This window comes from Trichomycterus rosablanca, chromosome 11 (assembly GCF_030014385.1).
Source record: "Trichomycterus rosablanca isolate fTriRos1 chromosome 11, fTriRos1.hap1, whole genome shotgun sequence".
Taxonomy (NCBI): domain Eukaryota; kingdom Metazoa; phylum Chordata; class Actinopteri; order Siluriformes; family Trichomycteridae; genus Trichomycterus; species Trichomycterus rosablanca.
Window position 1 is genome coordinate 30,433,416 of NC_085998.1, and position 27,609 is coordinate 30,461,024.

General features: G+C 39.9%; 1 protein-coding gene and 2 non-coding genes across 4 annotated transcripts; all 3 read left to right on the forward strand.

Moving 5' to 3' along the window:
• The first annotated feature begins 96 nt into the window (after window positions 1-96).
• Window positions 97-27,359, forward strand: sf3b3 (splicing factor 3b, subunit 3). Of its 2 annotated transcripts, none has more exons than XM_063004160.1 (27): window positions 97-138; window positions 1,464-1,584; window positions 2,149-2,304; window positions 2,438-2,608; window positions 2,970-3,142; window positions 3,391-3,532; window positions 3,757-3,869; window positions 4,167-4,304; window positions 4,618-4,721; window positions 5,213-5,378; window positions 6,967-7,062; window positions 11,476-11,548; window positions 12,336-12,487; window positions 13,596-13,751; window positions 14,298-14,453; window positions 14,787-14,930; window positions 15,046-15,168; window positions 15,266-15,420; window positions 19,570-19,744; window positions 19,929-20,134; window positions 20,403-20,559; window positions 20,863-20,988; window positions 21,680-21,892; window positions 21,985-22,083; window positions 23,433-23,576; window positions 23,925-24,029; window positions 26,566-27,359. In XM_063004160.1, the coding sequence occupies exons 2-27, from the start codon at window positions 1,515-1,517 to the stop codon at window positions 26,704-26,706; spliced, it is 3,654 nt and encodes a 1,217-aa protein (XP_062860230.1). In that variant the 5' UTR covers window positions 97-138; window positions 1,464-1,514; the 3' UTR covers window positions 26,707-27,359. The 2 variants fall into 2 exon arrangements, with proteins under 2 accessions (XP_062860230.1, XP_062860229.1); XM_063004159.1 differs by having other exon boundaries at window positions 118-200.
• LOC134323726 (small nucleolar RNA SNORD111) lies at window positions 1,150-1,225 on the forward strand. Its single transcript, XR_010014106.1, has one exon. It is a non-coding gene; the product is annotated as a small nucleolar RNA SNORD111 (small nucleolar RNA).
• On the forward strand, window positions 2,799-2,874 carry LOC134323727 (small nucleolar RNA SNORD111). The gene has a single exon (XR_010014107.1). It is a non-coding gene; the product is annotated as a small nucleolar RNA SNORD111 (small nucleolar RNA).
• Window positions 27,360-27,609: the final 250 nt, after the last annotated feature.

Sequence of the window (27,609 nt, forward strand, 5' to 3'; positions counted from 1 at the left end):
TGATACAGATCATACAGTTGCTTTTGTTTAGGAAGAAATTTTGAGTCAGGCAGTAGCAGGACAGCTTGGCGCGCGCGACCGTGAAGCGCGCGGACCCGCATCGTTTGAGAAGCGTCTGCTAAGCCGTGGCGGTGTGAGGTGAATATCGTGATTAGATTTCTCATCCAGTTTAAATCTGCAACATCCTGATAACTGTATCGGTAAATTATCTATATAAAGTACAAACATACATGAAGAATGTGATTAACTATAAATTGAGCTCAGAAATACACAATAACTAAATATAATTGGACTGCTACTTTATGTACACAGGCTAGCTATGAATGAATGGCTAACGGGTAGCTAGCTGCTTGCTCTGGAAAGTCACTTTGTTTTTAAATAGATATCCAAATCCTGGTTTTCATGCTTTATACGCAGTTTATTAAGTGGTTTGAGGTGTTATTTTCTCTATTTAAGTTTATCCGCTGACCTACAGTTAACTAAAAGCCGGTCTCTTTAAAGCTGCTGAAGTACATAGTTTAGCTAGCTGACCTGAAAGCTTAAAAGTTCATATTGCTTTGTAAGCCCATTGAGAGCTTGTTTGTTGCTCTAGCCAACACATTTAAAACATGCAAAGTTAAATTAATAAATAAAACACGTTTTAGCTACATAATTAGCCACATTGCTGCTAATTTGGTGATTTTAGCTTAGCCTGCAAGCGATCCATCGTATATTCTTGATTTTTCGTACATATTTACTGATTACTTTAAGAAACCTAAAGATCCAAGCCAATCAGTACCCATATGATCACCAGAAGTCGGAATCAACTTGACTGCACTTAATAATAATGACTAATCTAGAACAAACAATTGATTAATACGTATTAATCATAACATTTGATAATTTCATTGCTGTATGGACTCCTGAGCTGCAACACTGTGGTAAACAGTAATCATCTGTTTAATGTGGTGTTTCTCTCTGATTTGTAAGAGACTTGAATCATGTTTTGACCAACTAACAAACCAACTAATGGTGGGAGACAAACCTTAAATGGAATGAGTGAGCCATGATTTGTTAATTAGCCCAATTTTACACAGTAGGGTGTGTTGGGGGGTTTTCATTAAAGGTGAAGTTTCAGAATTAAAACCAGAAACCAGTTAGCTCCTTGTGTACTGTGAAATGATGAGGTTTTCATGTCTCTTCTCTGATCATTTATGGAGACAAATAAGCCTTTCTGATCTCAGTACTTTACATTTAGATAATATTTATAAAAAACAAAGAAAAACTAATATACTATATTCTTATCTGGTAAAACAAGTTGTTTATTTTATTTTTATTTATTTTATGTATAAGCTTGAATAGTTTGTAGCTTATATTGCAAGCACTGTGATGACCAAAATGCTCCTCATTCTTCTTTGTTGTTAACAAAGACATTTGTTTTTATTGCATGCTGTAAAAGTGTTTTTTTTTTCTTCTTGTTTCAGGCACAGAATCGGCTTCTTCCACTCAAGGCTTAGGGTCCAGAGACATCCATCATGTTTCTGTACAACCTGACCTTGCAGCGTGCCACTGGCATCAGCCATGCCATCCATGGCAACTTCTCAGGTATTCCTTTGACTTCTGTACTGTGCTCATGTTTACCTCTAATGTACCTGTCCAGCATTTAGACTTGCAGTCTTCAAATGATAACATGTTCACCAATGTGCACCAATCCGTATTTGCATTTGAATTACGAATGCAGGTCCTTAACTCTCAATTGCTTGGATTGTGTACAGTCACAAATGTAATTGGCTTTGGGGGCAGCACTGTCGCCTCACAGCAAGAAGGTCTTGGGATACACGTTCTCCCCGTGTCTGCGTGGGTTTCCTCCGGGTGCTCCGGTTTCCTCCCACAGTCCAAATACATGCAGGTGGGGTGAATTGGAGACACTAAATTGTCCGTGACTGTGTTCGATATAACCTTGTGAACTGATGAATCTTGTGTGACGAATAACTACCGTTCCTGTCACCTTAGAGTGTAAAACATGACGTTAAAATCCTAATAAAACAAACAATTGGCTTTGGGTAAAAGTTGCACCTTTGGTATTATTACAGTTTGCTGTGTTAATTTGACAGTACTAGACTAAATTGTATTTGGTCTCAATGTTGAACTGTGTATTGGTTGCTGTAGGTACAAAGCAGCAGGAGATTGTTGTCTCTCGTGGGAAGATTTTGGAGCTGCTGCGTCCTGATGCCAACACGGGCAAGGTCCACACGTTGCTCACCATGGAGGTGTTCGGCGTTGTCCGTTCATTAATGGCGTTCAGGCTGACTGGTGGAACAAAAGGTGAGGTTGTCAGAACTAAAACTAAAAGCTGGTCCCATTTATGAACTGTTTATTGTGGGATTTAGGGGAATCAGCATTATGCTCGTTAGTTGTGTCTTGTTAATGTGGTATTTTGTCTGTTTTCTCTCTGAAGACTACATTGTGGTGGGCAGTGATTCAGGTCGTATTGTTATTTTGGAGTACCACCCCTCCAAGAACATGTTTGAAAAGGTGCACCAGGAGACTTTTGGCAAGAGTGGTTGTCGGCGCATCGTTCCTGGGCAGTTCTTGGCAGTAGATCCCAAAGGCAGAGCTGTTATGATTGGTAAAATGTTTTTTTTTTTTCTTGATCTTTGTGATAGTCAACCTAATATAGTTTACATGCTTTGACCTAACCAACTAATGGCCATGATTTGTTAATTAGCCCAATTCCACACAGGAAGGTAAATGTGTTGGGGGTTTTCATTAAAAGTGAAGTTTCAGAATTAAAACCAGAAACCAATTAGCTCCTTGTGTACTGTGAAATGATGAGGTTTTCATGTCTCTTCTCTGATCATTTATGGAGACAAATAAGCCTTTCTGATCTCAGTACTGTACAATTAGATATTTTTAACTGGTAAAACAGGTTGTTTTTTTGTGGTAGAGTCCAGTATGACTCGATAACCTGTGGAATTCTGTCCACACAGGTGCCATTGAGAAGCAGAAGTTGGTGTACATCCTGAACAGAGATGCTGCTGCCCGCCTAACCATCTCCTCCCCCTTGGAAGCACACAAAGCCAACACACTCGTCTACCATGTTGTGGGAGTAGATGTAGGCTTCGAGAACCCCATGTTTGCCTGCCTTGAAATGGATTATGAGGTAAGAATTCAGTCTTTTGTTTATTTGTATTTTCAAATGAGTCACATTTGGGGAATTGTCATGTGCAGTGTGACTCAGTTACATTTATGCTATGCACTATTCAAATGATGAACTTTTTCATGTCTCTTCTCTGACTCCACTGGAGAGAATGTAAAAAAAAATCTGATCACTGCTTGTGTGCTAAACTTCAGTCTTGTTGAAAAACTGGTCATTTCTCTTAGTAAGACTTGCTCTTTAATGTTTAACAGGAGGCAGATAACGACCCCACGGGGGAGGCAGCAGCCAACACGCAGCAGACTCTGACTTTCTATGAGTTGGACCTGGGACTCAACCATGTGGTGCGCAAGTACAGCGAGGCTCTGGAGGAGCATGGCAATTTTCTCATCACAGGTACTTCAAATCAGTATAATAGCACATTTTAACTTATGAGGCTGACTTGTACAAATGATGAGCATTTTCATGTCTCTTCTCTGAGTTCTTCTGAAGAGTATGTTAATATCTGATCTCAGCTTTTCCATGTCAAAGGGAAATACATTTGTTGAATTGTTTGTCATTAGCTTGTGTTCTGAATTTAAGCGAATAGTTACATAATGCTTTGTCCTCTTATCAAACAGTACCAGGTGGCTCGGATGGACCCAGCGGTGTGCTCATTTGCTCGGAGAACTACATCACTTACAAGAACTTCGGGGACCAACCGGATATCCGATGCCCAATTCCGCGCAGGAGGGTAAGTGTGTTGGTTATGCATCAAAGGTGACGTTTCAGAATTAAAACCATATACCAGTTAGCTTCTCGTGGACTGAAATGATGAGGTTTTCATGTCTCTTCTCTGACGATTTCTGGAGACAACTAAGCCTTTCTGATCTCAGTGTTTTATAATTACATAATAAGTAGTTACGGATACACAAATATACAGTATAATTAAGTGGTAAAAGTGGTTGTTTTTCTTCAGTATGTCTAGAAAGAAATATGTAGCAGTGAGAGTGAGCTAAACCTTGTCTCTCTTCTTTTTCTCACAAACTAGAATGACCTGGATGATCCAGAGAGGGGCATGATCTTCGTCTGCTCTGCCACACACAAAACCAAGTCGATGTTTTTCTTCCTCGCCCAGACAGAACAGGGCGACATCTTCAAGGTCACCCTGGAAACAGACGAGGAAATGGTAAGAGCTGTTGTCAATGACCTAATCCTAGTTTCATATAAAGTATAAATACAAATAGCGTTATTAATGCTGTAGTTGTAACTTAAAAGTTAAATGATGGCTGGCTGTGTGGCTGGGGAGGACACTGTTAACTCAAGGTTAACTTAAGGTGACTGCTTCAAAACCCACCACCGCCAAGTTGACATTGTTGTGCTGCTGAACATGACTGTTAACCTTCAATGCTTTTATTGTGTGAAGTAAAGTTGTTAGTTGCTTAAGATCTAAAGGTGTGCTGAATATATGTTTCATATACACTGAATGTGGCTTTTCCTAGGTCACAGAGATCCGGATGAAATATTTTGACACCATTCCGGTGGCCACTGCAATGTGCGTGTTGAAAACTGGCTTCCTGTTTGTCTCCTCCGAGTTTGGAAATCAGTAAGTTTTCTTTTCTTCTCTTTTCTTTGTACATAGTCAATATACACATTGCAGTAGCAAGGCCATATGCTACCTTTTTAATCAAATAACTGATATCAGATAAGTGTTATTGCTAGTGATCTATTTGGTACCCTAGCCGTTTTCTGTATAGCAATCAATTGCACATGCATATTTAACAGCGTACACATGTAATTGTTTCTGTAAACAGTTGGGTAATGATTTGCCTGCATACTAACATCACATGCAAAATTTCAAGTTGTATATATACCCTGCTAAATGTAGAGGAAGAAGAAATTTATATTGCTCGTGATGTACACAGGTTGATGGCCGCGTTACCCCCAGCCCTTAATTCCTTAATTATGTGGTTGAGTTTTCTACTTTAGCTATACATGTGGGTTTTTCTCACTGTTACTGAATAGAGCTTGAACATTTTTTATTCATTTGACACAATCAACTACACGTATCTATAGCACTTGATTTCTGTGTTTTAGTTACCTTTATCAGATAGCTCACTTGGGTGATGACGACGAAGAACCAGAATTCTCCTCTGCCATGCCTCTGGAGGAAGGCGACACCTTTTTCTTTCAGCCACGACCACTTAAAAATCTGGTGCTTGTGGATGAACAGGAAAACCTCTCCCCGATCATGTCTTGCCAGGTTAGTAGTGCTGTGTGCGCATGTTGTGTACATTTTCTAGTATTTTATTTTACTAATTAAATACCAGCTAGTCTGCATCTATGCAGACATGATTGACTATGTCTGAGGAGTAATGCTGAACAGCTTAGTTTTAGGAGAAGCACTTGGCCTTTCTGTTTGGAGTTTGCATGTTCTCCCTGTGTATGTGTGGGTTTCTTCCGGTAGGTCAAGTTTCCTCCTACAATCCAAAGACATGTAAGTTAGGTGAATTGAAGATACAGAATTGCCCATGGCAGTGTTTAACACTGAACTTGAACTGTTGAATTATATAACTTGTATCTGCCTGTCCGGTCATGTGTGTAACTTAAGTATACAGCATGATGTTACAATTCAACTAAATTACAACAGAACTGTATACTGTACATACTGTTCAGTTATTCAAGATTTGAACTATAGTTTGCTTAAAAGTAGATGTAGTTTGGTCTTGTGAAGCTAAAAAGGCACCCTTTTAGCATGAATGCTATGCTTGCATTGAGATGCGCCGTGATAAAAGGATGCTGGTCTGTTGTGTAACACTTTTTGGCAGTCTGCTTTCATTAGAAACGAGATGTGTATTAGAGATATTGAGATGAGTCTGGTCATGTCTCCTCGTCCATGCTTTATCTTCTTTAGGTTTATTACTGTGAAATCATTCAAGATATTTGAAAAATAAAAGACAGAGCTTTAGCAATGGCATTGTGCCCCTAGCCAGACTGATAGATTTCAATGACTTTGTTTTACTTAGCATCTTTGACTCTTTCAAATGTTATATTGTGCTGCTTTTTGAAACATCCTTTCCTGCTTTACAACCTCTGCAACCTCCGAGCCACTAGTCTCGCTCGACTTGAGCCTCCACCCAGGACTAAAGGAAGACAAGCATCAAGGCTCTTCTCTGTTCTAGCACCCAAGTGGAGTCTCTTGCTGTCTTTAAAAAACGATTAAAAACCCACCTTTTTACTAAACACTTAGGCTGACTTGTACTTACTTACTAACACTCTTTTCCATTAAAAAAAAAAAAACAACAACCACTTTGGTTCTAACAGGGTTCAGCAGATTTGTGTTCTTCGACTGTTGTTTACTAAAACTTGAGAAATGAAATGTTTACTATGGAAGCACTTCTGTAAGTCGCTCTGTAAATGCTTTAAGGTGCTGTTTAGATTCAGCTAATCCAGGAGTAATAACGTCTGAATGTGGCTTGTGAAATTAAACCCAATTGTCAGTTGAATTTGGTTACCTGGTTGATTTAGTTAAATGAAATTGTCACTAAAAAGTGTTTTGTGCTTACTTGGGTTTTCTTTGATATTTAAATTAGTTTGATTATCTGAAACATATGACATGCAGAAATAGACATGAAAAAAAAAAGAAGAGGGGAAATTTTTTATAGCACTGCACATTTTAATACACCAAATGCTTTCACTTTAGTTCTAGAACAAACCACAAAATGAAACCTTTAATTAGATTGTTTTAATAATTGTTTTGTTCCTGTTCTAATAATAAAAGCAACCGTAAAATGCATGTTGGCTTCAAAACCTGCTTATGTCTCTCCCTCCCGTTTTTTTTCCTCTTGTAGATTGCTGATCTGGCCAATGAAGACACTCCTCAGTTGTATGTAGCATGTGGTAGAGGGCCCAGATCTACCCTTCGGGTTCTAAGACATGGACTGGAGGTGTGTGCATTGCATGATTAGTTGTTACTTTTGTACCAATTAGGGATCATAATGATTAATCGATAACCATCAACAGTCATTGTTTAAAAAAACGACATTTTAATTCATTTCTACTTTGAAGTGTAGCTCAGGTTATTGATTTAAAATTCACCCAACCTTTGTGTGCATGTGCCTGCTAGATGTTGAAACACATTTAGAATAGAATAGAATAGAATGCCTTTATTGTCATTGCACAGTGCACAACGAAATTTTTGAGCATCTCCTTGATGGTACATGTATGTACACACAGACATATACTGTATATATATATATATATATATATATATATATATATATATATATATATATATACAGTGTATCACAAAAGTGAGTACACCCCTCACATTTCTGCAAATATTTCATTATATCTTTTCATGGGACAACACTATAGACATGAAACTTGGATATAACTTAGAGTAGTCAGTGTACAGCTTGTATAGCAGTGTAGATTTACTGTCTTCTGACAATAACTCAACACACAGCCATTAATGTCTAAATAGCTGGCAACATAAGTGAGTACACCCCACAGTGAACATGTCCAAATTGTGCCCAAATGTGTCGTTGTCCCTCCCTGGTGTCATGTGTCAAGGTCCCAGGTGTAAATGGGGAGCAGGGCTGTTAAATTTGGTGTTTTGGGTACAATTCTCTCATACTGGCCACTGGATATTCAACATGGCACCTCATGGCAAAGAACTCTCTGAGGATGTAAGAAATAGAATTGTTGCTCTCTACAAAGATGGCCTGGGCTATAAGAAGATTGCTAACACCCTGAAACTGAGCTACAGCATGGTGGCAAAGGTCATACAGTGGTTTTCCAGGACAGGTTCCACTCGGAACAGGCTTCGTCAGGGTCGACCAAAGAAGTTGAGTCCACGTGTTCGGCGTCATATCCAGAGGTTGGCTTTAAAAAATAGACACATGAGTGCTGCCAGCATTGCTGCAGAGGTTGAAGACGTGGGAGGTCAGCCTGTCAGTGCTCAGACCATACGCCGCACACTGCATCAACTCGGTCTGCATGGTCGTCATCCCAGAAGGAAGCTGACGCACAAGAAAGCCCGCAAACAGTTTGCTGAAAACAAGCAGTCCAAGAACATGGATTACTGGAATGCCCTGTGGTCTGACGAGACCAAGATAAACTTGTTTGGCTCAGATGGTGTCCAGCATGTGTGGCGGCGCCCTGGTGAGAAGTACCAAGACAACTGTATCTTGCCTACAGTCAAGCATGGTGGTGGTAGCATCATGGTCTTGGGCTGCATGAGTGTTGCTGGCACTGGGGAGCTGCAGTTCATTGAGGGAAACATGAATTCCAACATGTACTGTGACATTCTGAAACAGAGCATGATCCCCTCCCTTCGAAAACTTGGCCTCATGGCAGTTTTCCAACAGGATAACGACCCCAAACACAACCTCCAAGATGACAACTGCCTTGCTGAGGAAGCTGAAGGTAAAGGTGATGGACTAAACCCAATTGAGCACCTGTGGCGCATCCTCAAGTGGAAGGTGGAGGAGTTCAAGGTGTCTAACATCCACCAGCTCCGTGATGTCATCATGGAGGAGTGGAAGAGGATTCCAGTAGCAACCTGTGCAGCTCTGGTGAATTCCATGCCCAGGAGGGTTAAGGCAGTGCTGGATAATAATGGTGGTCACACAAAATATTGACACTTTGGGCACAATTTGGACATGTTCACTGTGGGGTGTACTCACTTATGTTGCCAGCCATTTAGACATTAATGGCTGTGTGTTGAGTTATTTTCAGAAGACAGTAAATCTACACTGCTATACAAGTTGTACACTGACTACTCTAAGTTATATCCAAGTTTCATGTCTATAGTGTTGTCCCATGAAAAGATATAATGAAATATTTGCAGAAATGTGAGGGGTGTACTCACTTTTGTGATACACTGTATATAGTGTTTTTATGGCGGTGGGGTGAAAGCTTTTCAGGAGTCTGGAAGCTATCATTTTCATCCAAAAAGAAGAACTTTTTTATGCAGTTATACTAGGGCTGGGCGATATATCGAGATTTTATAAAATATCGATATATTTTCATACGCGATATAAGATAAGACAATATCGCATATATCGATATAAATGTTGCGTTCCAGTTAGATCCGACAGTTCGTCTTTCTCTTCTCCCAGTTTGTCTCTGCACATGTTCACCTGCCCCCCGCCTCTCTCCCTCACTGAACACAACTCCCCCCTCCCCACCGCTTCACCAGTAATTCCAGCAGGCAGCGATAGCATGGAGACGGATAAAGACATGACAGAAGCTATCGAGGAGGAGCTGCTTACTAAAAAGAATAATAATGACTCTTTTTGGAATTATTTGGAGATGGTTCGAATTCAAAGTGTCAGATGAGCAGCAGAATAATGTATTCTGTAGAGAACGCCGAAAACAAGTCCAGACAAAAGGTTCCAGCTCCGTGTACCTTCATTCGTTTTCACTTCAAATCCCAAAGTTAAAAAACAAGAAAACGAGTCGTTATTCGTTTTAAAAACCAATACAAGGGCATGCACGCGCTGACATGCACGTATTTACTTACATTAAGTGTTGAGAAAGTAATAATAACGTAACGGTGCGTCTCCTGTTGTTCTGACTCGTGTGTTTGTATATGTGATGTGCATATATAGATATTTGCTCTATCTGTAAATACAAACATTATGGGGATTTCTGTACTGGATGTTGTACGTGGTCGTGTTAGTTTATACTGGATGATCGCCCGACGTCCGAGACTCATTTATTTATTTATCTTCTATTATAGTATTTCTTGTTGTCGGCCAATAAACAACCAAACATTATTAAATTGCATGAACTAACTCTGCAGTAAACAAGGAGCAAACAGCAATTAAACAACAAATAAAGCTGTTAAATAATAATAAAGTGCAAGAAGAAGAACGCTGATTAAAATGCATTAAATGTTGTAATAGTTACACAGTAACATGTACGATTAGTTCTGCCTGTATTACAGAACTGAGTTCTATACAGTAAAAGAAAATATTAATGTAAATGTTAATGTTGTGGCGACATATACATAAAATAATGTATAAAGTCCAAACATGGGGGGGTGGGGGGTTAACGAGGGGTTTACTTTAACGGGGTTTTACTTTTAATGTCACACAAGCTCAGCCGGAAACCGTGTCATTCCAACATCTTCCCTACACACTCGCTCCCTGCGCCCTATCGTACACTTAACATTCTTAAAGGGCCAGACAATATATTTGTGATTCACATTAGACGACAGGAGATGCCTTAGAAAACTACTTTTTTTTTTTCTTAGAATAGCTTTTTTTTTTTTTTTAAGGAAAAATAATTCTTGTGTGAAGCTTCCCCAGCATAAATATTAATAAAAGTACCTGTAAAAAAATTGGAACATGTAGCTTTGTCTCAGAAGTGTCTTTTTGTTATTACCTTATGGGATAAAAAAATATCGAGATATATATCGTATATCGCCATTCAGAAAAAAATATCGAGATATAATTTTTGATCCATATCGCCCAGCCCTAAGTTATACTATTCAAATCACACACAGGACTATTAAACATGAACAAACGGAAGCTGTTTTGTTTCAATATGGAGATTTAATGCATTTTACATTTACATTACGTTTTTGGCATTTAGCAGACACTTTTTTCCAAAGCGACTTACAGAACTGGGACAGTATGCAGTCTGAACAATTGAGGTTTAAAGGCCTTGCTCAAGGGCCCAACAGCAGCAACCTGACATTGGTGGGGCTTGAACCAGTGACCTTCTGATTACTAGTCCAGTACGCTAGGCTTAAACGCTAGGCTACTCCTCACATGCCTTTAAACTCAGCACATGCGTATCTGTGAGTAATGTTTTTGTAATGTAGGTATTTTGCATCATACTACGCTGTGCTAAAATAAGTGAATATGTTGCATCATACAATATGAAGGTAATTCTTTGCTCATGATCCTTTCGGGAAGAGCTTTAATATACTGACTTCATGTGGGCTGTGTAGCTCAGTGGTTAAGGTACTTGGCTAGAGATCAGACAGTTGCTGGTTCAAGTCCAACCACTGCCAGGTTGCCACTGTTGGACCCCTGAGCTATATAGTATGGTCACAATTGTATGTCGCTTTGGATAAAGGCATCTGCTAAATGCCTCAAATGGTAATGCTTCCCTCTTCATTATGATTTGTGTGTATAGTTGTGTTACTGCCGTTTTTTTCTACGTTACAGTGTTTAATACATTAAACACAGAATTGTTTGATAGGTCTTTGTTTCACAGACTAGTGACTACTGGTTATCAGTTAAAAGAAATTACTTATTATTATGTTATTAGACTGGATTTGAAAAATGTCTGTGGAGAGTTATGTATACTTGATCTAAGAAAATGTGTGCTCGCACTAACAGGTCTCAGAGATGGCTGTGTCTGAACTTCCTGGTAACCCGAATGCTGTGTGGACTGTAAGAAGGCATGTGGAAGGTATGAATCTCCTGAGAGCAGATGTCTTATTATTGTAAACTAATATAATAATTGTAAAGCACTCCAGTAGATTTAGGAGTTGATAACTCTGAATGTCAGATTTCTGTCTGTCTTAGTTTGGGCTTGCATATAATTTCCAACATAGGAGTAGCTTTACATTTCATACATCCTGTTGTATTTCTCTGGAACAAGGTTCAGGTCTGACCCTTTTGACTAGGGGAACAATAGTTAGGCTGAACATTCTCATTTTTGGCTTTGTGCATAAAAATGGCAGGCTTATGAGGGAACTAGTTTTTTTTTTTATTCTTTAGACTCCTTCAGATGAGATGCCTTTAGACCTGCTCTCACATGCTTAACTATTCAGAGGGTGTGGGATTTAGACAAGCAGTACTTGTTTTTGTTCGACAAGTATGGATGAGCTGTGTGGTGTTTTCCTTATTATTTCCTTCTGTGCCAGGTGGGATTCCTCAAAATCATGTGATCAAACTATTTATTCTTCATTCTTACTCTGAACTTAAGCACCCAAACTGCTGGGGCCTGGTGATCAAGAACAAAGCATCTAATTCTCAGACAGCATTTCAGCTTTTATCGTTTGAGTTAAAGGTCAACGCTTGCCCTTGAGTTGAATGTGTTGTGTAGGCAGACGTGTTTGTTTGTCAGCATTTCACACTTCAGCAGATGCAAGTGTAATGCATCATGGCTATCACTATTAAAAGCAGTTCATGTGTACGTACAGTTTCCTTCTTTCTGTGCAACAACTTGACCAACATCCGTCCTCCATTTGCAGATGAGTTTGACGCCTACATTATTGTGTCCTTCGTTAATGCCACACTGGTGCTGTCAATCGGAGAAACTGTGGAGGAAGTGACGGATTCTGGGTTCTTGGGTACTACCCCGACCTTGTCCTGCTCTCTGCTGGGGGAAGATGCTCTGGTGCAGGCAAGTACTGCGAGATGACCCATTACTGCATTTCGGCCTTCTTTCACACTGCTGTAAAAAGCTGCCTTCAGTTTGGATTTGGCTAAAAAAGAAACAGCATATTTCACTGCATCTGTTCACATGTTCAAACAGAGCCTTAACCCCACCCTAGTAACTTACTTTTCTTAACATTGGTTATGTTTTCCATCCCCTGCAGTAAGATCTTGACGTAAATGCACAATTTAATAGTGACTTTAGAATAGCTGTATTGACTAAGGGCCTGGATTAAGAAACTGGATTATTTTGGATAACATGTACAATTGGCATTCATTTTTATTAGGACCACTGTCTGCTTTTACATTTTTTATGAATTCTTTCATATTTAGTAGTGCTTTATTTAATCAGAGTTAATTGTAAACACTAGACAATTTTAAATTTAGGTCACCAGTACCATTAAAACAAACACTAGGGGTCTGTCTGAAAACCTTGTGAGCTCTACATAGACGGCATTTTACGTCATCCTATGCACACTCCCGAGAAGAAGGCTGTCTAAATTCTGAGATACCTTAAAATGCTGCCTACTAAGGTGCCTTAATTCAAAGCTATAAACTGACTGAATAACAAGGGAGCTTCTGATTCTTCCTTTGCGGTGGACGAGAGTAGTTTATTTGCAAATTTGGGCTTGTCAGTGACAATTTAACCATTTTTGGTAAACAGAGGGAGATGTTGGCAGGCATGCCAGCAGGTTGTGCTGTCTCAGCCCATTGGTTTGTATGGCCTGTTTTAGCTTAGTAAGTGAAATCTGTGGTGACGTAATTGCTGTCTAAGTGGTGTTTTTAAATAATCTGCCTTATAAGTTCAATGTCGTATTAGAATCGTCTCTACTTATGCAGCTGCCTAGGTAGGCAGCAAGGCAGGTCACTAGGTTTTCAGACAGACCCTAAGCTTAGTCCAGTTCTATTTCATGAGCATGCTCCTGATTCATTTAAGAATAATGATCAAAATCAGCAGTCAGTGTTTCTCTTTAGATTTAGTCAGCTGCCTGGTGCAATCTGATGTTCTAGTAGTTGCTATACATGCAACCTATTCAGACTGTGCTTTCCCAGAACTAAAAATATTGTCTTTCCAGGTCTATCCAGATGGCATCCGTCATATCCGTGCAGATAAACGTGTCAACGAGTGGAAGACCCCTGGAAAGAAAACCATCGTTCGCTGTGCAGTTAATCAGCGACAAGTGGTCATTGCTTTGACTGGAGGAGAGCTTGTGTACTTCGAGATGGACCCAGTATGCTTTTTAACTTTTGGTTTCACTTTCTTTCTATATTTCAGTGGAAACAGGATTTCCTGACTAGCATGGTTAACGGTCTAGGCATGTTTCAGTTTTGTTTTGCAAATGCCTGGCCAGGTTTTCAAGCTGCAGTAAATTTTTTGGAGCATAAGGAGTAATGGAAGGTCATCAGTATTAAGTGACACTTCAGAAAAATGTGACAAAACTGTGGGTGGTAGGCTCTAGCAAAGGAAATAGTAGCAGAATTATTTTAGGAAGCAAACGCCTGGCTGACTTATGACTAATTTGCTGAATCATACCACAATATTAAGATTTTTAATAGTAGGTGGTATCATTTGAAGATTACATCAGCAGCATAAGGGCAGCAGTGCTGCTGTGTTTCCTCTCCTCAGACACTTTTGTAATTTATCTTGTTTTTAATTCATGCGATCATGATAGTTCATACTTTTTGTACTTGGTATTTTGTATTTTATTCGGATGAAGATTTTTCTAATAAAATGGAAAAAACAAACTGACAGAGCTGGCCTCTCTTCCTCTTTGCAGTCAGGCCAACTGAACGAGTACACAGAGAGGAAGGAGATGTCTGCAGACGTGGTGTGTATGAGCCTCGCAAATGTTCCTCCAGGTGAACAGCGCTCCCGTTTCTTGGCTGTGGGATTAGTGGACAACACCGTGCGAATCATCTCCTTAGACCCTTCGGTATGCATCTGTCCAACCTCAAACCTCCTTTATATTTGCTAGACTGCTTTGGTTATGATTAAATGGTTGTAGACACATCAGTATCACAACAGTTCACTATTAATTGTTAGAATAACTACTTAGAAATAATGCATGCCTTTGTAGGCTGTCTGATGATCTTGTTTTAATTGGGATTAAGGGCCTCACAGGGGCCTTTCAGGATTCATAACTCAAAATGTAACATTAATTAAGGTTGATCCTTCTCAAATAGCAGCAGCTTTAAATACTAAAATTGAAGTTTTTTTAAAGGTATGCATACATGCTTATTCTCTCACTTGTCTGTCCGGAATACAGGATTGTCTGCAGCCACTCAGTATGCAAGCACTGCCTGCACAGCCAGAGTCTCTCTGCATAGTGGAGATGGGAGGTGTGGAGAAACAGGATGAACTAGGAGAAAAAGGCACCATAGGCTTCCTCTATCTCAACATCGGCCTGCAGGTAACATACATTCGCTGTTTTACTCCGTCTTCACCTGTAGCTTTGGTTTTTGTCATTGCTCTTCTGTGGTGTTTTGGCTTGGTATTAAACGTCTTCTGGTACTTCTGTCCATCAGAACGGTGTGTTACTGCGTACTGTGCTGGACCCAGTGACTGGAGACCTATCAGACACTCGCACACGCTATCTGGGCTCACGTCCAGTCAAGCTCTTCAGGGTGCGGATGCAGGCTCAGGAGGCTGTAAGTGTTGACCTTTGTCACCTTCCTGTTCCTGTTTTGTGTACCTTGTTTGCCAGGACCGCTGTGCTGATTTTATCATGGTTTTTGACTTCTTTAGGTGTTGGCCATGTCTAGTCGGTCGTGGCTGAGCTATTCGTATCAGTCTCGGTTCCATCTGACGCCGCTATCCTACGAAACGCTCGAGTATGCTTCAGGCTTTGCCTCGGAGCAGTGTCCTGAAGGCATTGTGGCCATTTCTACCAACACACTGAGGTAAAAGCAACAATCAGACCAATCTTATTGCCTCACTTCGGAGTATGTCTGATATTGTGCTGTTAAACTATCTTCATTGATATGTAGACTTAGACTTGACTTCAATTTCTAATACAGCACAAACATTTACATGACATGCTGGCATGATTCTTAGCTGTTAAATGATCTTCTAGATATTTGGCATCTGTGTGATTTGCTTGAGTTTCAATGACAAAGTAACTCCAGTTACGGATTTTAAAGTGAAAGTGATGTGATGCCTCCTTAAAACAATAAACATAGTAGTATAAAGCCAGGAATAATAAAACAAGCTATAAAACATAATGATGCACCTAAAAAAATAATTCAAACCTGACGACAACAGCGCTCACATTTATTTTTCACAAGCTGCTTGTCAAAACTTGAGAAGTTTACAAATTGCTTAATGTTGCCTCCAACTTTTTACCCACAGCCTTAAGACACTAGAAAGAGCATTAAATCCTTCTCATGATGTGCGTTAGTTGGATGATGACCCAAAATGCATGTCAAATTGTTTTAAATGGTTCTGTCAGGATAATATTAAATTTCATAAAGGGCTTTCGTAAAGTCCTGAGCTCAACCCTGTGGGCTGTTGTAGAAAGTCCCTGACGAAAAAAGCAACAAATTATTGACCTTTGCCAAACTAAATTGGTTAAGGATCAAACCAGTGTGGTTTTAAACGCTTGTTGATTGCTACCAGAAGTGACTGATCAGTATCAAGACCTACCAAAGGTTTATAAGCAAATATTCAGTTTGCTACAGTGTATCACAAAAGTGAGTACACCCCTCACATTTCTGCAGATATTTAAGTATATCTTTTCATGGGACAACACTGACAAAATGACACTTTGACACAATGAAAAGTAGTCTGTGTGCAGCTTATATAACAGTGTAAATTTATTCTTCCCTCAAAATAACTCAATATACAGCCATTAATGTCTAAACCACCGGCAACAAAAGTGAGTACACCCCTTAGTGAAAGTTCCTGAAGTGTCAATATTTTGTGTGGCCACCATTATTTCCCAGAACTGCCTTAACTCTCCTGGGCATGGAGTTTACCAGAGCTTCACAGGTTGCCACTGGAATGCTTTTCCACTCCTCCATGACGACATCTCGGAGCTGGCGGATATTCAAGACTTTGCGCTCCTCCACCTTCCGCTTGAGGATGCCCCAAAGATGTTCTATTGGGTTTAGGTCTGGAGACATGCTTGGCCAGTCAATCACCTTTACCCTCAGCCTCTTCAATAAAGCAGTGGTCGTCTTAGAGGTGTGTTTGGGGTCATTATCATGCTGGAACACTGCCCTGTGACCCAGTTTCCGGAGGGAGGGGATCATGCTCTGCTTCAGTATTTCACAGTACATATTGGAGTTCATGTGTCCCTCAATGAAATGTAACTCCCCAACACCTGCTGCACCCATGCAGCCCCAGACCATGGCATTCCCACCACCATGCTTGACTGTAGGCATGACACACTTATCTTTGTACTCCTCACCTGATTGCCGCCACACATGCTTGAGACCATCTGAACCAAACAAATTAATCTTGGTCTCATCAGACCATAGGACATGGTTCCAGTAATCCATGTCCTTTGTTGACATGTCTTCAGCAAACTGTTTGCGGGCTTTCTTGTGTAGAGACTTCAGAAGAGGCTTCCTTCTGGGGTGACAGCCATGCAGACCAATTTGATGTAGTGTGCGGCGTATGGTCTGAGCACTGACAGGCTGACCCCCCACCTTTTCAATCTCTGCAGCAATGCTGACAGCACTCCTGCGCCTATCTTTCAAAGACAGCAGTTGGATGTGACGCTGAGCACGTGCACTCAGCTTCTTTGGACGACCAACGCGAGGTCTGTTCTGAGTGGACCCTGCTCTTTTAAAACGCTGGATGATCTTGGCCACTGTGCTGCAGCTCAGTTTCAGGGTGTTGGCAATCTTCTTGTAGCCTTGGCCATCTTCATGTAGCGCAACAATTCGTCTTTTAAGATCCTCAGAGAGTTCTTTGCCATGAGGTGCCATGTTGGAACTTTCAGTGACCAGTATGAGAGAGTGTGAGAGCTGTACTACTAAACTGAACACACCTGCTCCCTATGCACACCTGAGACCTAGTAACACTAACAAATCACATGACATTTTGGAGGGAAAATGACAAGCAGTGCTCAATTTGGACATTTAGGGGTGTAGTCTCTTAGGGGTGTACTCACTTTTGTTGCCGGTGGTTTAGACATTAATGGCTGTATATTGAGTTATTTTGAGGGAAGAATAAATTTACACTGTTATATAAGCTGCACACAGACTACTTTTCATTGTGTCAAAGTGTCGTTTTGTCAGTGTTGTCCCATGAAAAGATATACTTAAATATCTGCAGAAATGTGAGGGGTGTACTCACTTTTGTGATACACTGTATATGCATATTTTGGCTTAATTTGATCAAACGGAACAGTAAAAAAGGTTGTCTTCATCAGTATACTACTATTATATATTACTGATGTAAACAGTTAACATCAAGACCACCTAGATAACACAATTGAACAATACAGTTAGGGCTGAAACGATTCCTCGAGTAACTCGAGTCAATCGATTACTAAAAATCATCGATTCAAATTTTTTGCATCGAGGAATCGTTTAATACGCACAACCATATACAGCTCACGGTGTTTTACACGGACGACTTTCACTTTTGCGCAGCGTGTTTAACGCTGTGTGCAGGTGACGTGAAGAATCTGAGGGCTGCGTCCCAAATATCTTAAACATAAACAGAACTTAACAGGACTTAATCCGGGTTCTTTTTGCGGACAGTTTAATGAACACTACGTATTTGGACACGTTCGCCGCTCCTGCGAACTGAACGTATCGGTTTAGGACGCAGCCGAGAACGTTGTGTTTACTTTACTCATGTTTACTGACTTCACTTCGTTTCAACCACCACAGGCTTTTATGAAGATTTAGGCAAACACACACATACACATACACACACACACACACACACACACCAGATCTACCTCATCTAGAGACACAATCCTGACAGATTTTTATCCCCCTACAAACACCACAAAATCTCCCAACAAAATATTAAAGCTTTATGTTCTGCGTGAGCTGTAGCTGAAACTTTGAGTTTTGAAAGTTGAACAAATTACAGGCTTATGTTCATGTATTTTTGTTTATTATTATTTATGACTTGATGACCTGATGTTTCAGGTTGCCTGTTTACATTTTAAAAGTAAATTGATTTATTTTTGATTTATTTATTTTTGCATTTACAAAATGTTAAACTGTCCTGTATGCAAGGAATACAAATGTACAGTTTGGTTTAAGAAACATGTCTTATTTAATCTAATATGTATTTGTTTTTGCTCTTTGTTAAAGCAAAAGTATTTCTTATCCGATTACTCGATTAATCGCTGGAATAATCGATAGAATACTCGATTACAAAAATAATCGATAGTTGCAGCCCTAAGTACAGTCTATTTTATTATACTGTGTTAAGAACTTTCCAGATTTCCTTTTAAGTCTCATTATGTTGGTGTTGAATAAATGCAATCATGTTAAATACATACTGTAGCTGTCTCATACTACTGAGTCCTATGGTGAAAATGATTATCTCAAAGAGGTGTTTTAGCTTGTTAATGATTAAACAGTCATGCTTCTCTGTAGGCAGGAAGCTGTTGGTTATCATAGCTTAACTTTTCTACATCAGGGACACGCATTCCAGTGTTTGGTTTTTTTTTTGTTTGTTCGTTGTTTGGTAGCTAGTCAGGGCCTGTAGCATTCATGTTTGGTCATTGTCAGGTCTTCTATCTATGGGACATATGTGACATGGATTAGAGAACATGAACAGACTTGAAATATGTTAGGCTGTGTAAGAGTTTACTAACCATGCAGTATTAGCCTGAGTATAAGAGTGCTCTTGTCATTTAGCAGTGTTAAAGATTAACAGTGGCTGTGGTTCACCGTAATGCTTCATGCTTTTGCTTTCAGTTTGCGTTGTACCGGTCACATCTCAGTTCACTATATTCAACATGTAGTTAATGAGAGGATTGTTTATACTGAAACAAGGCATGCATTAAGTGAATGCTGGTGAAATACAAGTATTTGATCAAACGTTCTTTCCCGTTTGCTTTCCCTCTCCTCTGACAGGATTTTGGCTCTGGAGAAACTGGGGGCTGTCTTCAACCAGGTGGCCTTTCCTCTGCAGTACACGCCACGCAAGTTTGTCATTCACCCAGAGACCAATAACCTAATCCTGATCGAAACCGACCACAATGCCTACACAGAAGCCACCAAAGCTCAGCGCAAGCAGCAGATGGCAGAGGTAGTTAGCCGAGTTAATACCTTATCCTCAGCATGGTGAATAAAACAAAGTGCTTAATAAACTCATGTCTGTTATCTTTTATATGAACTTTTATAAAGTTACTTTGTGGCTACCATAAATAGAGCCTTCGATGATGGCATGGCATTCAGATCTTTTTAAAAGGTAATTTCGTTTTCATCTGTAGGAAATGGTGGAGGCTGCAGGAGAGGATGAAAGGGAGCTGGCTGCAGAAATGGCAGCAGGCTTTTTAAATGAAAACCTACCAGAAGCCATCTTTGGTGCCCCCAAAGCTGGCTCGGGACAGTGGGCATCACTGGTACGTCTGATCAGCCCCATCCAGGGAAGCACGCTGGATCTGGTTCAGTTGGAGCAGAACGAGGCTGCCTTTAGGTGAGGTCCTGGAAGTTTGTTCCGGACAGTAAAGAGGCATATTTGTTGTGTTGTACCAAAACTGTGAAGAGTAGCGTACGAGCGAGTTACTTATCCATTATCTTTGTGTGTTTTATCAGGTTATTGCTGCACATCGTAAAAGTTGTTTTTCCTCTTACTGTTGTCAAGTTTTGCTTAAAATGATTAAAAATAATGCCTTGTTTGGCCCAGTGTAGTGAAGAAATGCCTATGAACTCTACTAATGTTTTGAAACCTGTTTCCTCGACAGTGTGGCGGTCTGTCGCTTTGCCAATGGGGGTGATGACTGGTACTTGTTGGTGGGTGTTGCCAGAGACATGATCCTTAACCCACGATCTGTGGGCGGGGGTTACATTTACACCTATCGCCTCGTCAGTGAGGGTGACAAGCTGGAGTTTGTTCACAAGGTGAGTGGGGGGGGTGTCCGGAAATTCCACTGCATGACTTTGCCATTTGCTCTCTCCTTTATGACCTTGCATTTTTAGGAGTAGAATCCCCACATATGTTTACCCACTGCAATGTTAGATCATCATTACATTCTAGACAAAACTTGCATGAGGTCAGAGGTTAGTTTCTGTTGTATGAAAGAAGCCTTTGTATTTGGGTCTGTGTTCTTATCAGGGAACTTTCCAAAACCTAGATAGTAATTGAGTCATTACTGTTGATTCAAGTACACCAAATGAGCTCAATTTTATGTTTCGTACTGGCAGACCCCAGTAGAGGATGTGCCCCTTGCCATCGCTCCCTTCCAAGGCAGAGTGCTGGTGGGAGTGGGCAAACTGCTGCGTATCTACGACCTGGGTAAAAAGAAACTCCTCCGCAAGTGTGAAAACAAGGTAAGCCGTTTTTATTTTGGATAGACTCTGGATTAGTGGAGTGTTTATTAGAAAAGCACACATGCATAAATAAACAACAGTTAAATTTTTGTCATGTAACATGTCTATAAGTGTGTAATAGATTATTTAGCCTCATGCCCCAGTGTTGATATAAAAAAATATGCAAATTATTTTATTGGATAGTGATACCTGTCAGCAATTTTTGTCAGGTAACAGCCGCATCTGTTTGCTTTACTGGTTTTAGTAGTTCTGCAAATAACTTTAAAATAAGTAAATAACATGTTATTACTTTCTGACTTTGTTGACAATATGCACTTCAAATGCTGAACTGTCTTGAATTAAATGATGTTTATGTAACTATATTATAGCAACACTGACTTGAGTGATATCCTCCTACCATACTAAGCCTGAAGTATTACACTTCTAGATTACTCTGCCCCTTACTTTGATAAAGACATTCATAGCTTTTTAAAATACTTTTTGAAGTGTAGAAATGCTTAAGAGTGAGTTCAATACAGTGTAGCTCAAATAATCCAACATTAATCTAAGTATTTCTACAGTAAGTATCGGGTGAAAGATTTATATTCTATAACAGTTACAAATATATACGTGTGATGCTGCCAATGGCAAACAAGTTCAAGCAGGTTAACAAGTTGTAATAAGAGATTTCTTTGGTTATTTTTTTTTTAAGCATGTTCCTAATCTGGTGACTGGAATTTACACCATCGGCCAGCGAGTGGTTGTATCAGACATCCAAGAGAGTTTGTTCTGGGTCCGCTACAAGCGCAATGAAAACCAGCTTATCATCTTCGCCGATGACACAAGCCCGCGATGGGTCACCACTGCCTGCCTGCTCGACTACGAAACCATGGCTGCTGCTGACAAGTTTGGAAATATCAGCATTGTGAGTTCTTGTTATGCCTCTAAATGTTTGTTTTTCATTTTCTTTCTTTCTTTCTTTAACATTTAACATTGCACATCACAAAATTCCCCTAGGTACGTCTACCACCAAACACCAGTGATGATGTGGATGAGGACCCCACAGGGAACAAAGCGTTGTGGGACAGAGGCCTGCTCAACGGCGCATCTCAAAAGGTACTTGACTCTGCCAAACCTATGCTCGTTTCGCAAGGCCTGGGAAAACTGCATTAAACAGCTTTCCTCCAAACTCAGCCACCCTTCTATGTCTGTTTTGCATCAGTGTTTGTGTCTAGCATCTGTTGTGGTCGGTTTAGCACACACCCAAACAACCTGCCCTGCTGAACAGTTAGCTTGGGTCTATGCTGTGGTCTGTAGACCCCAGAACCACATTTTATCCTTATGCCAGACATAATTATGATCTAATCAAGACCCTGAAAGTGCTTTGCTGGACACCAGGGAAATCCCCATTGTGCTTCCCTATGACTTAATGGGAATTTAGAGACATGCCAGGAGTGTGTGTAATCAAGTTGGAGGAGAGAGAGTGGGTTGGTATTGGCTCAATCACAGGGACTTGTATGGACTTGTTGACAAACAGGCATAAAATAATAAAGATTTAAACATTAAGGGCCAAAAGTTTGAACTTGTACTTGCTGAAACCATTTTCTAAATCTAGTTTATCGACCATGTCTTTATATGAGCGCAGTAATTACAGACTACTGCGTGGTATTTCTATACAGTCAAGAAAACTCCGCATGATTTTGTAACACATACAAAACTGCAGCTTCTTAAACAAAATGAAATAAAACACTTTATGGACTTTTCCTAATCCTACTTTTTTGTTGTGTTATTCTTAAACTTGTCTTAAACTGGGCAGTTGTAGCTTAGCGGTTAAAGTACTGGACTAGTATTCAAAAGGTTGCTGGTTCAAGCCCCACCCCTGACATATTGCTGCTGTTAGGCCCTTGAGCAAGGCCCTTAATTGCTCAGACTGTATACTGTCACACTACTGCAAGTCGCTTTGGATAAAGGCATCTGCTAAATGCCAAAAATGTAAATGTCCATCTTATGTGCAGTGCTCAAACATACCTTATACCATTGATCTAGTCAAAAAATTTAGACATTACACAAAAAATTCACCAGCTCAAGGAACCACAAACACATCAGGAAACCACAAATAAACATTTCCAGTTTGTGGTGTAAAATGTTAGCGAATGCAGTAAGCATGTTTTAAGACCTTGCAGAGTTGGCTTGTAACTTGCTTTTCTAACAGGGAGACTTGATTTAGTAGAAGCTTTTGTGCGGGTGGGGTGGCGGTATGGAACAGTGACGCTATACATTCAATAGTACATTTTAAAATAACTGCAAAGTATTTGTGGTTTCCCATTGAATCCTCTTGCTTTTTTAACCAGTATTGTTTATTGAATACACTAACAACTATCTAACAATTATACTACAATGTCTCTAAAGAATCTAGTGGCATTTTGACTGCATGTTCTTAATTTGCTCCTTTGTTTATGTTCCAGGCAGAAATAATTGTCAACTACCACATTGGAGAAACCGTTCTGTCCCTGCAAAAGACTACGCTCATCCCTGGAGGCTCGGAGTCTTTGGTTTATACAACTCTGTCGGGGGGCATCGGCATCCTCGTGCCTTTCACCTCCCATGAGGTATAGCTGTTTTCTACTTGACAACTAAATAAAGCCATTGGGTGAAGGCACATTTGGTGCCATTGTGCTTGACTCAATGTGGCCAAACAAAATGACCAGAAATTTCAGTGAGCTGCTTTTGCTTCACTTTCTTCATCTGGGAAAAAAAAAAACAAGAAGCGGTGCAGACATGGTGAAATTCATTTCATCAGATTCTCGTTGTAGTTGCAGCCAGCCCTTACAAACATCCACTTTAATGTATATGTTTTGCTTTCTGTCTTGACAGTACTGTTTTTCATTTTAATGATGTTGCTATAAGACATACGCTGAAATGCATTGAATAAACACATCTGCTTCTTGTCCCTTCAGGACCATGACTTTTTCCAGCACTTGGAGATGCACATGCGCTCCGAGTTCCCTCCACTGTGTGGCAGAGATCATCTCAGCTTCCGTTCCTATTATTTTCCCGTTAAGGTTGGTATACATGCCACAAAATCACATTTCCAGACATTCATCATTAAGTGTTTCGCAAGTCTCTTTAACCCACAGTGATGCATTTTTTAAATTACTGAGTAAACTTTAAAGGCTATACAATGTCTGAGTTGTTTAGCATGTTGTGGTTGAATGCTAAAAAGATGACTCCATGCAGCATCATCAAACTTGCTGGCAGTCGGGTTTAATCAGACTGTTCCGAGTAGCTGGTACCTCTGTGGTGCTGCTAATGGAAACAATGCTGGGAACATGCCATTAACAGGAGCCGTTCTTTATCTAATTTTAAATGCTTTTAAATTTAAAACACCGTTTAAAGAAAGATTTGAGTGATTACATTTAAATGTTAAAAGAGAGCTAAACACCATACACTTATCTAAATCACCTTATTCTACTCACTTGTAAAGTTGGCAACCTAGCCAACCATAACGTTTACGCTTCTTAAAACTGTTACACAAGTGTTGCTTATGTCTAATCAGCTGGAGAGAAGTGTGTTTGTCGAGATGTATTTTAAACATTGTGAAGTAAAAGACTTCCACAGATAAATAAACCAGTTCAGTTTATAATTAAAGTTTCACGGCCGCTCGGGTGGCGCAGCCGTAAAAACACACGCTAGCACACCAGAGCTGGGATCTCCGATACATCGTGTCGAATCTCAGCTCTGCCGTCCGGCTGGGCTGAGCGGCCACATGAACAACGATTGGCCTGTTGTTAATATAGGGGTGGGATATTAAGCCGGATATGGACTCCTCGTAACTGATGCACTACGACCTCTGCCGGCTGATTGATGGCGCCTGCGCAGAGGCGGGGAAAGAGTGCGGATCAGGGTGTGTGTCGCCATACACGAGGCTGAGTCGCATATGTGCACTCGCCTAGCGTGGGTGATAAAATGCATACGGCTGATGCCCACGTGTCGGAGGGGGCGTGGGTTAGCTTTGTTCTCCTCAAATCAGAGTGGGGGTCGGCATTAGTAGAGAGGAAGAATGACGCAATCAGGTAATTGGGCGTGCTAAAAAGTAACATATGCATAAAGAAAAAATATATAAAGTTGCACAGTTTTTATTTTCTTATTTAACCACGGCTTTATCCTCATTAGACTCGATGTGTGTGGTTTTCCTCGAAGCAGCAATACACCCCGGACAGGATGCCATTCCATTGTCTGTAAGATATACACAAGATATAGCCAGTCATGTCTAGGTATAGCACAGCTGGAAGTTCAAACCCGAGACCCCAGATGTAGTGGTTTAGCATCATTTTATCGCAGCACCACCCACGTTCCCACTGTAAAATTTAAATGCAAATACAAAGCAGCAAAATACAATCATTTTGAAACTTGTTTGGCAGCTGTGTAGCTCAAGCTCATTCTAAAGAAGCAGGTTTTTGTGATTAAATTAATTGATAGTTGGTAAGCCAGTAAAACTAAGTAACTGTGTATGTTCATGACCACAAGTATACCACTAATAAAATCAGTACATAGAGCGCTTTAACGTTAAATGTTAAAAGTAAACTAAACATTAGTCTGGAATCTAAAGTGTTTTCCTGGAGCCTAATATGCTCTTTATGACTGTAAATAAGTGTTGGGGGGGTCTGTATTGCTACTCATAAAAAAAACAAAAAAACATTGCATTGTTACATAATTACACCGTTTTTACTCAATGTAACTATACAGCTGTGTGAACATCTGTCCTTAATGAAGTATAAAAAAACACCTCTTAACTTGAAACAAAAGTATTCAAGTACAAATAATAAAAAACCCAGTCTAAAGCCCACTCATTAGTACTCCTGACCATTGTAAACAAGTCATGTCCCTGAGGATTCTAAAGTATACGTTAGGTTGTAGTATTTTTAAATGTTTGGCTTCTATAAATTACTGACATGTGTAAATTAAGATTCAGAGAGCCCACTTTTTGTACCCTTAAAGCATGTTAATGACGCTAATTAGGTATTGACTTGGTGAGTTTCTTGGTGACCTTAAGATTTTAAAATACATTTAATAGAAACAAGATTTATTTTATTTATACACCTTTTATTGTGGTTTTAGTGCCAATTGCTATCCAGTGGTGTCACTAGTCCACTTTCGCTGAGATCCAGGGTTTAAATCTCAGCTGTGCTACCAACCAGTCGAGCATCTACAGGCATTGGGAGGTGCAATTGTCAGTGTGCTCTTAGTGCCTGTCCCAAGTCCAAATAAAAAATAGGTAAGGTTGCATAAGGAACATCATCTGGCATAAAAGTGCTAAATCGGGTATGCAGACCAGAATGATCTGCTGTGGCAACCCAAAAAATACAGCCAGGACAAAATTGTAGGTAGCAGTAAGTTTGCTATTATATGGGATGGTGAGGAGGATATAAATATTTATATATATTATTATTTTGATATGGCTAGGTTTCTAGACATTTGTGGCCAAAGTACATTAGTGTTTCACACACACACACACACACACACACCTTATTGCCTTTGGTAATAAAAGAGAAAGTAAAACTAGATTGTGACCCATTTGTCTCGTTTTTCTTTCCACAGAATGTGATTGATGGAGACCTCTGTGAGCAGTTTAACTCTATGGATCCCCATAAGCAGAAAAGTGTTGCTGAGGAACTGGACCGAACACCACCAGAAGTGTCTAAGAAACTGGAAGACATCCGCACACGCTACGCCTTTTAAATCCCCCATTATGTACAAGTCTGTGTTTTGCAACAAAAAAAAAAAAAAAATCCAACCCAATATTTTTTTCAATCTGTCTTTTTACCCAAGATTTCCAACACAAATATGAGGATATTAGGTAATAGATGTTTTTGTAAAAGACTGGCCAGTGTACCTGCATTCAGTGAACCTGCTGGACTGTCACCAGCTGGAGTAAAACTGAGACTGGGCTCTGTAGCTTGTTTTTCAGGTGTACAGCTTAGTGATGCAAAGCTTTTTAAACAGTGTCATTTCAAGCACTTTCAATGTTTGGGATGAAAGTTAAAGTGTGCAGTTCAACACTGTCATTTTTTTAGATTCTGTATTCTGTACGATCCACAAAGACTTCTGTGACATTTTGAGCAAATGACTTGGTGCAGTTATATTTAATGTTAAAATACTGCTGTTCCCAGGTCATTGTTGCAAATGGCAGTGGAACTTGTAAAATATTGTAGAATGTACATGGCAACTGTGGGCTGATTGTGGGAGGCTTTTTTGATTTTTCTTTTGGTTTGCTGTTCACATTACAAAACCCACATTCACAATTTTCCAATACTAAACTTAAGGAAATAATTTTTGTAAAATGGATAAAGTTTGACAATGTTTTGTAAATAAACCTTTTTTACTTTGTGTCATTGGTGGTGTATTTTCCTTTTATTTCAGGTTTATGTAAAGAAAAGTTTCTTTACACACTAATCACCGTTACAACAGGGACCCATCGCCCTCAGTAACCCCTTCAGCAAGCATATTTTTCATTTGTGGTCTTTTGTTATAACGATGCATTCTTTGTGGTTTCGCTGCTCTATTTACTTAAGTCTACTGTACCAGAAGTCTAACAAGAACTTAATTGTTACTGGTCTTAAGGAGTCTCCCTTCTCCAGTATG

Coding starts and splice junctions, on each gene's coding strand:
- sf3b3 (XM_063004160.1), top strand. CDS start 1,515: ATGTTTCTGTACAACCTGACCTTGCAGCGTGCCACTGGCATCAGCCAT. Junction 13,752..14,297: donor TGTACTTCGAGATGGACCCA/GTATGCTTTTTA, acceptor TCCTCTTTGCAG/TCAGGCCAACTGAACGAGTA. Junction 22,084..23,432: donor TCAACGGCGCATCTCAAAAG/GTACTTGACTCT, acceptor TTTATGTTCCAG/GCAGAAATAATTGTCAACTA.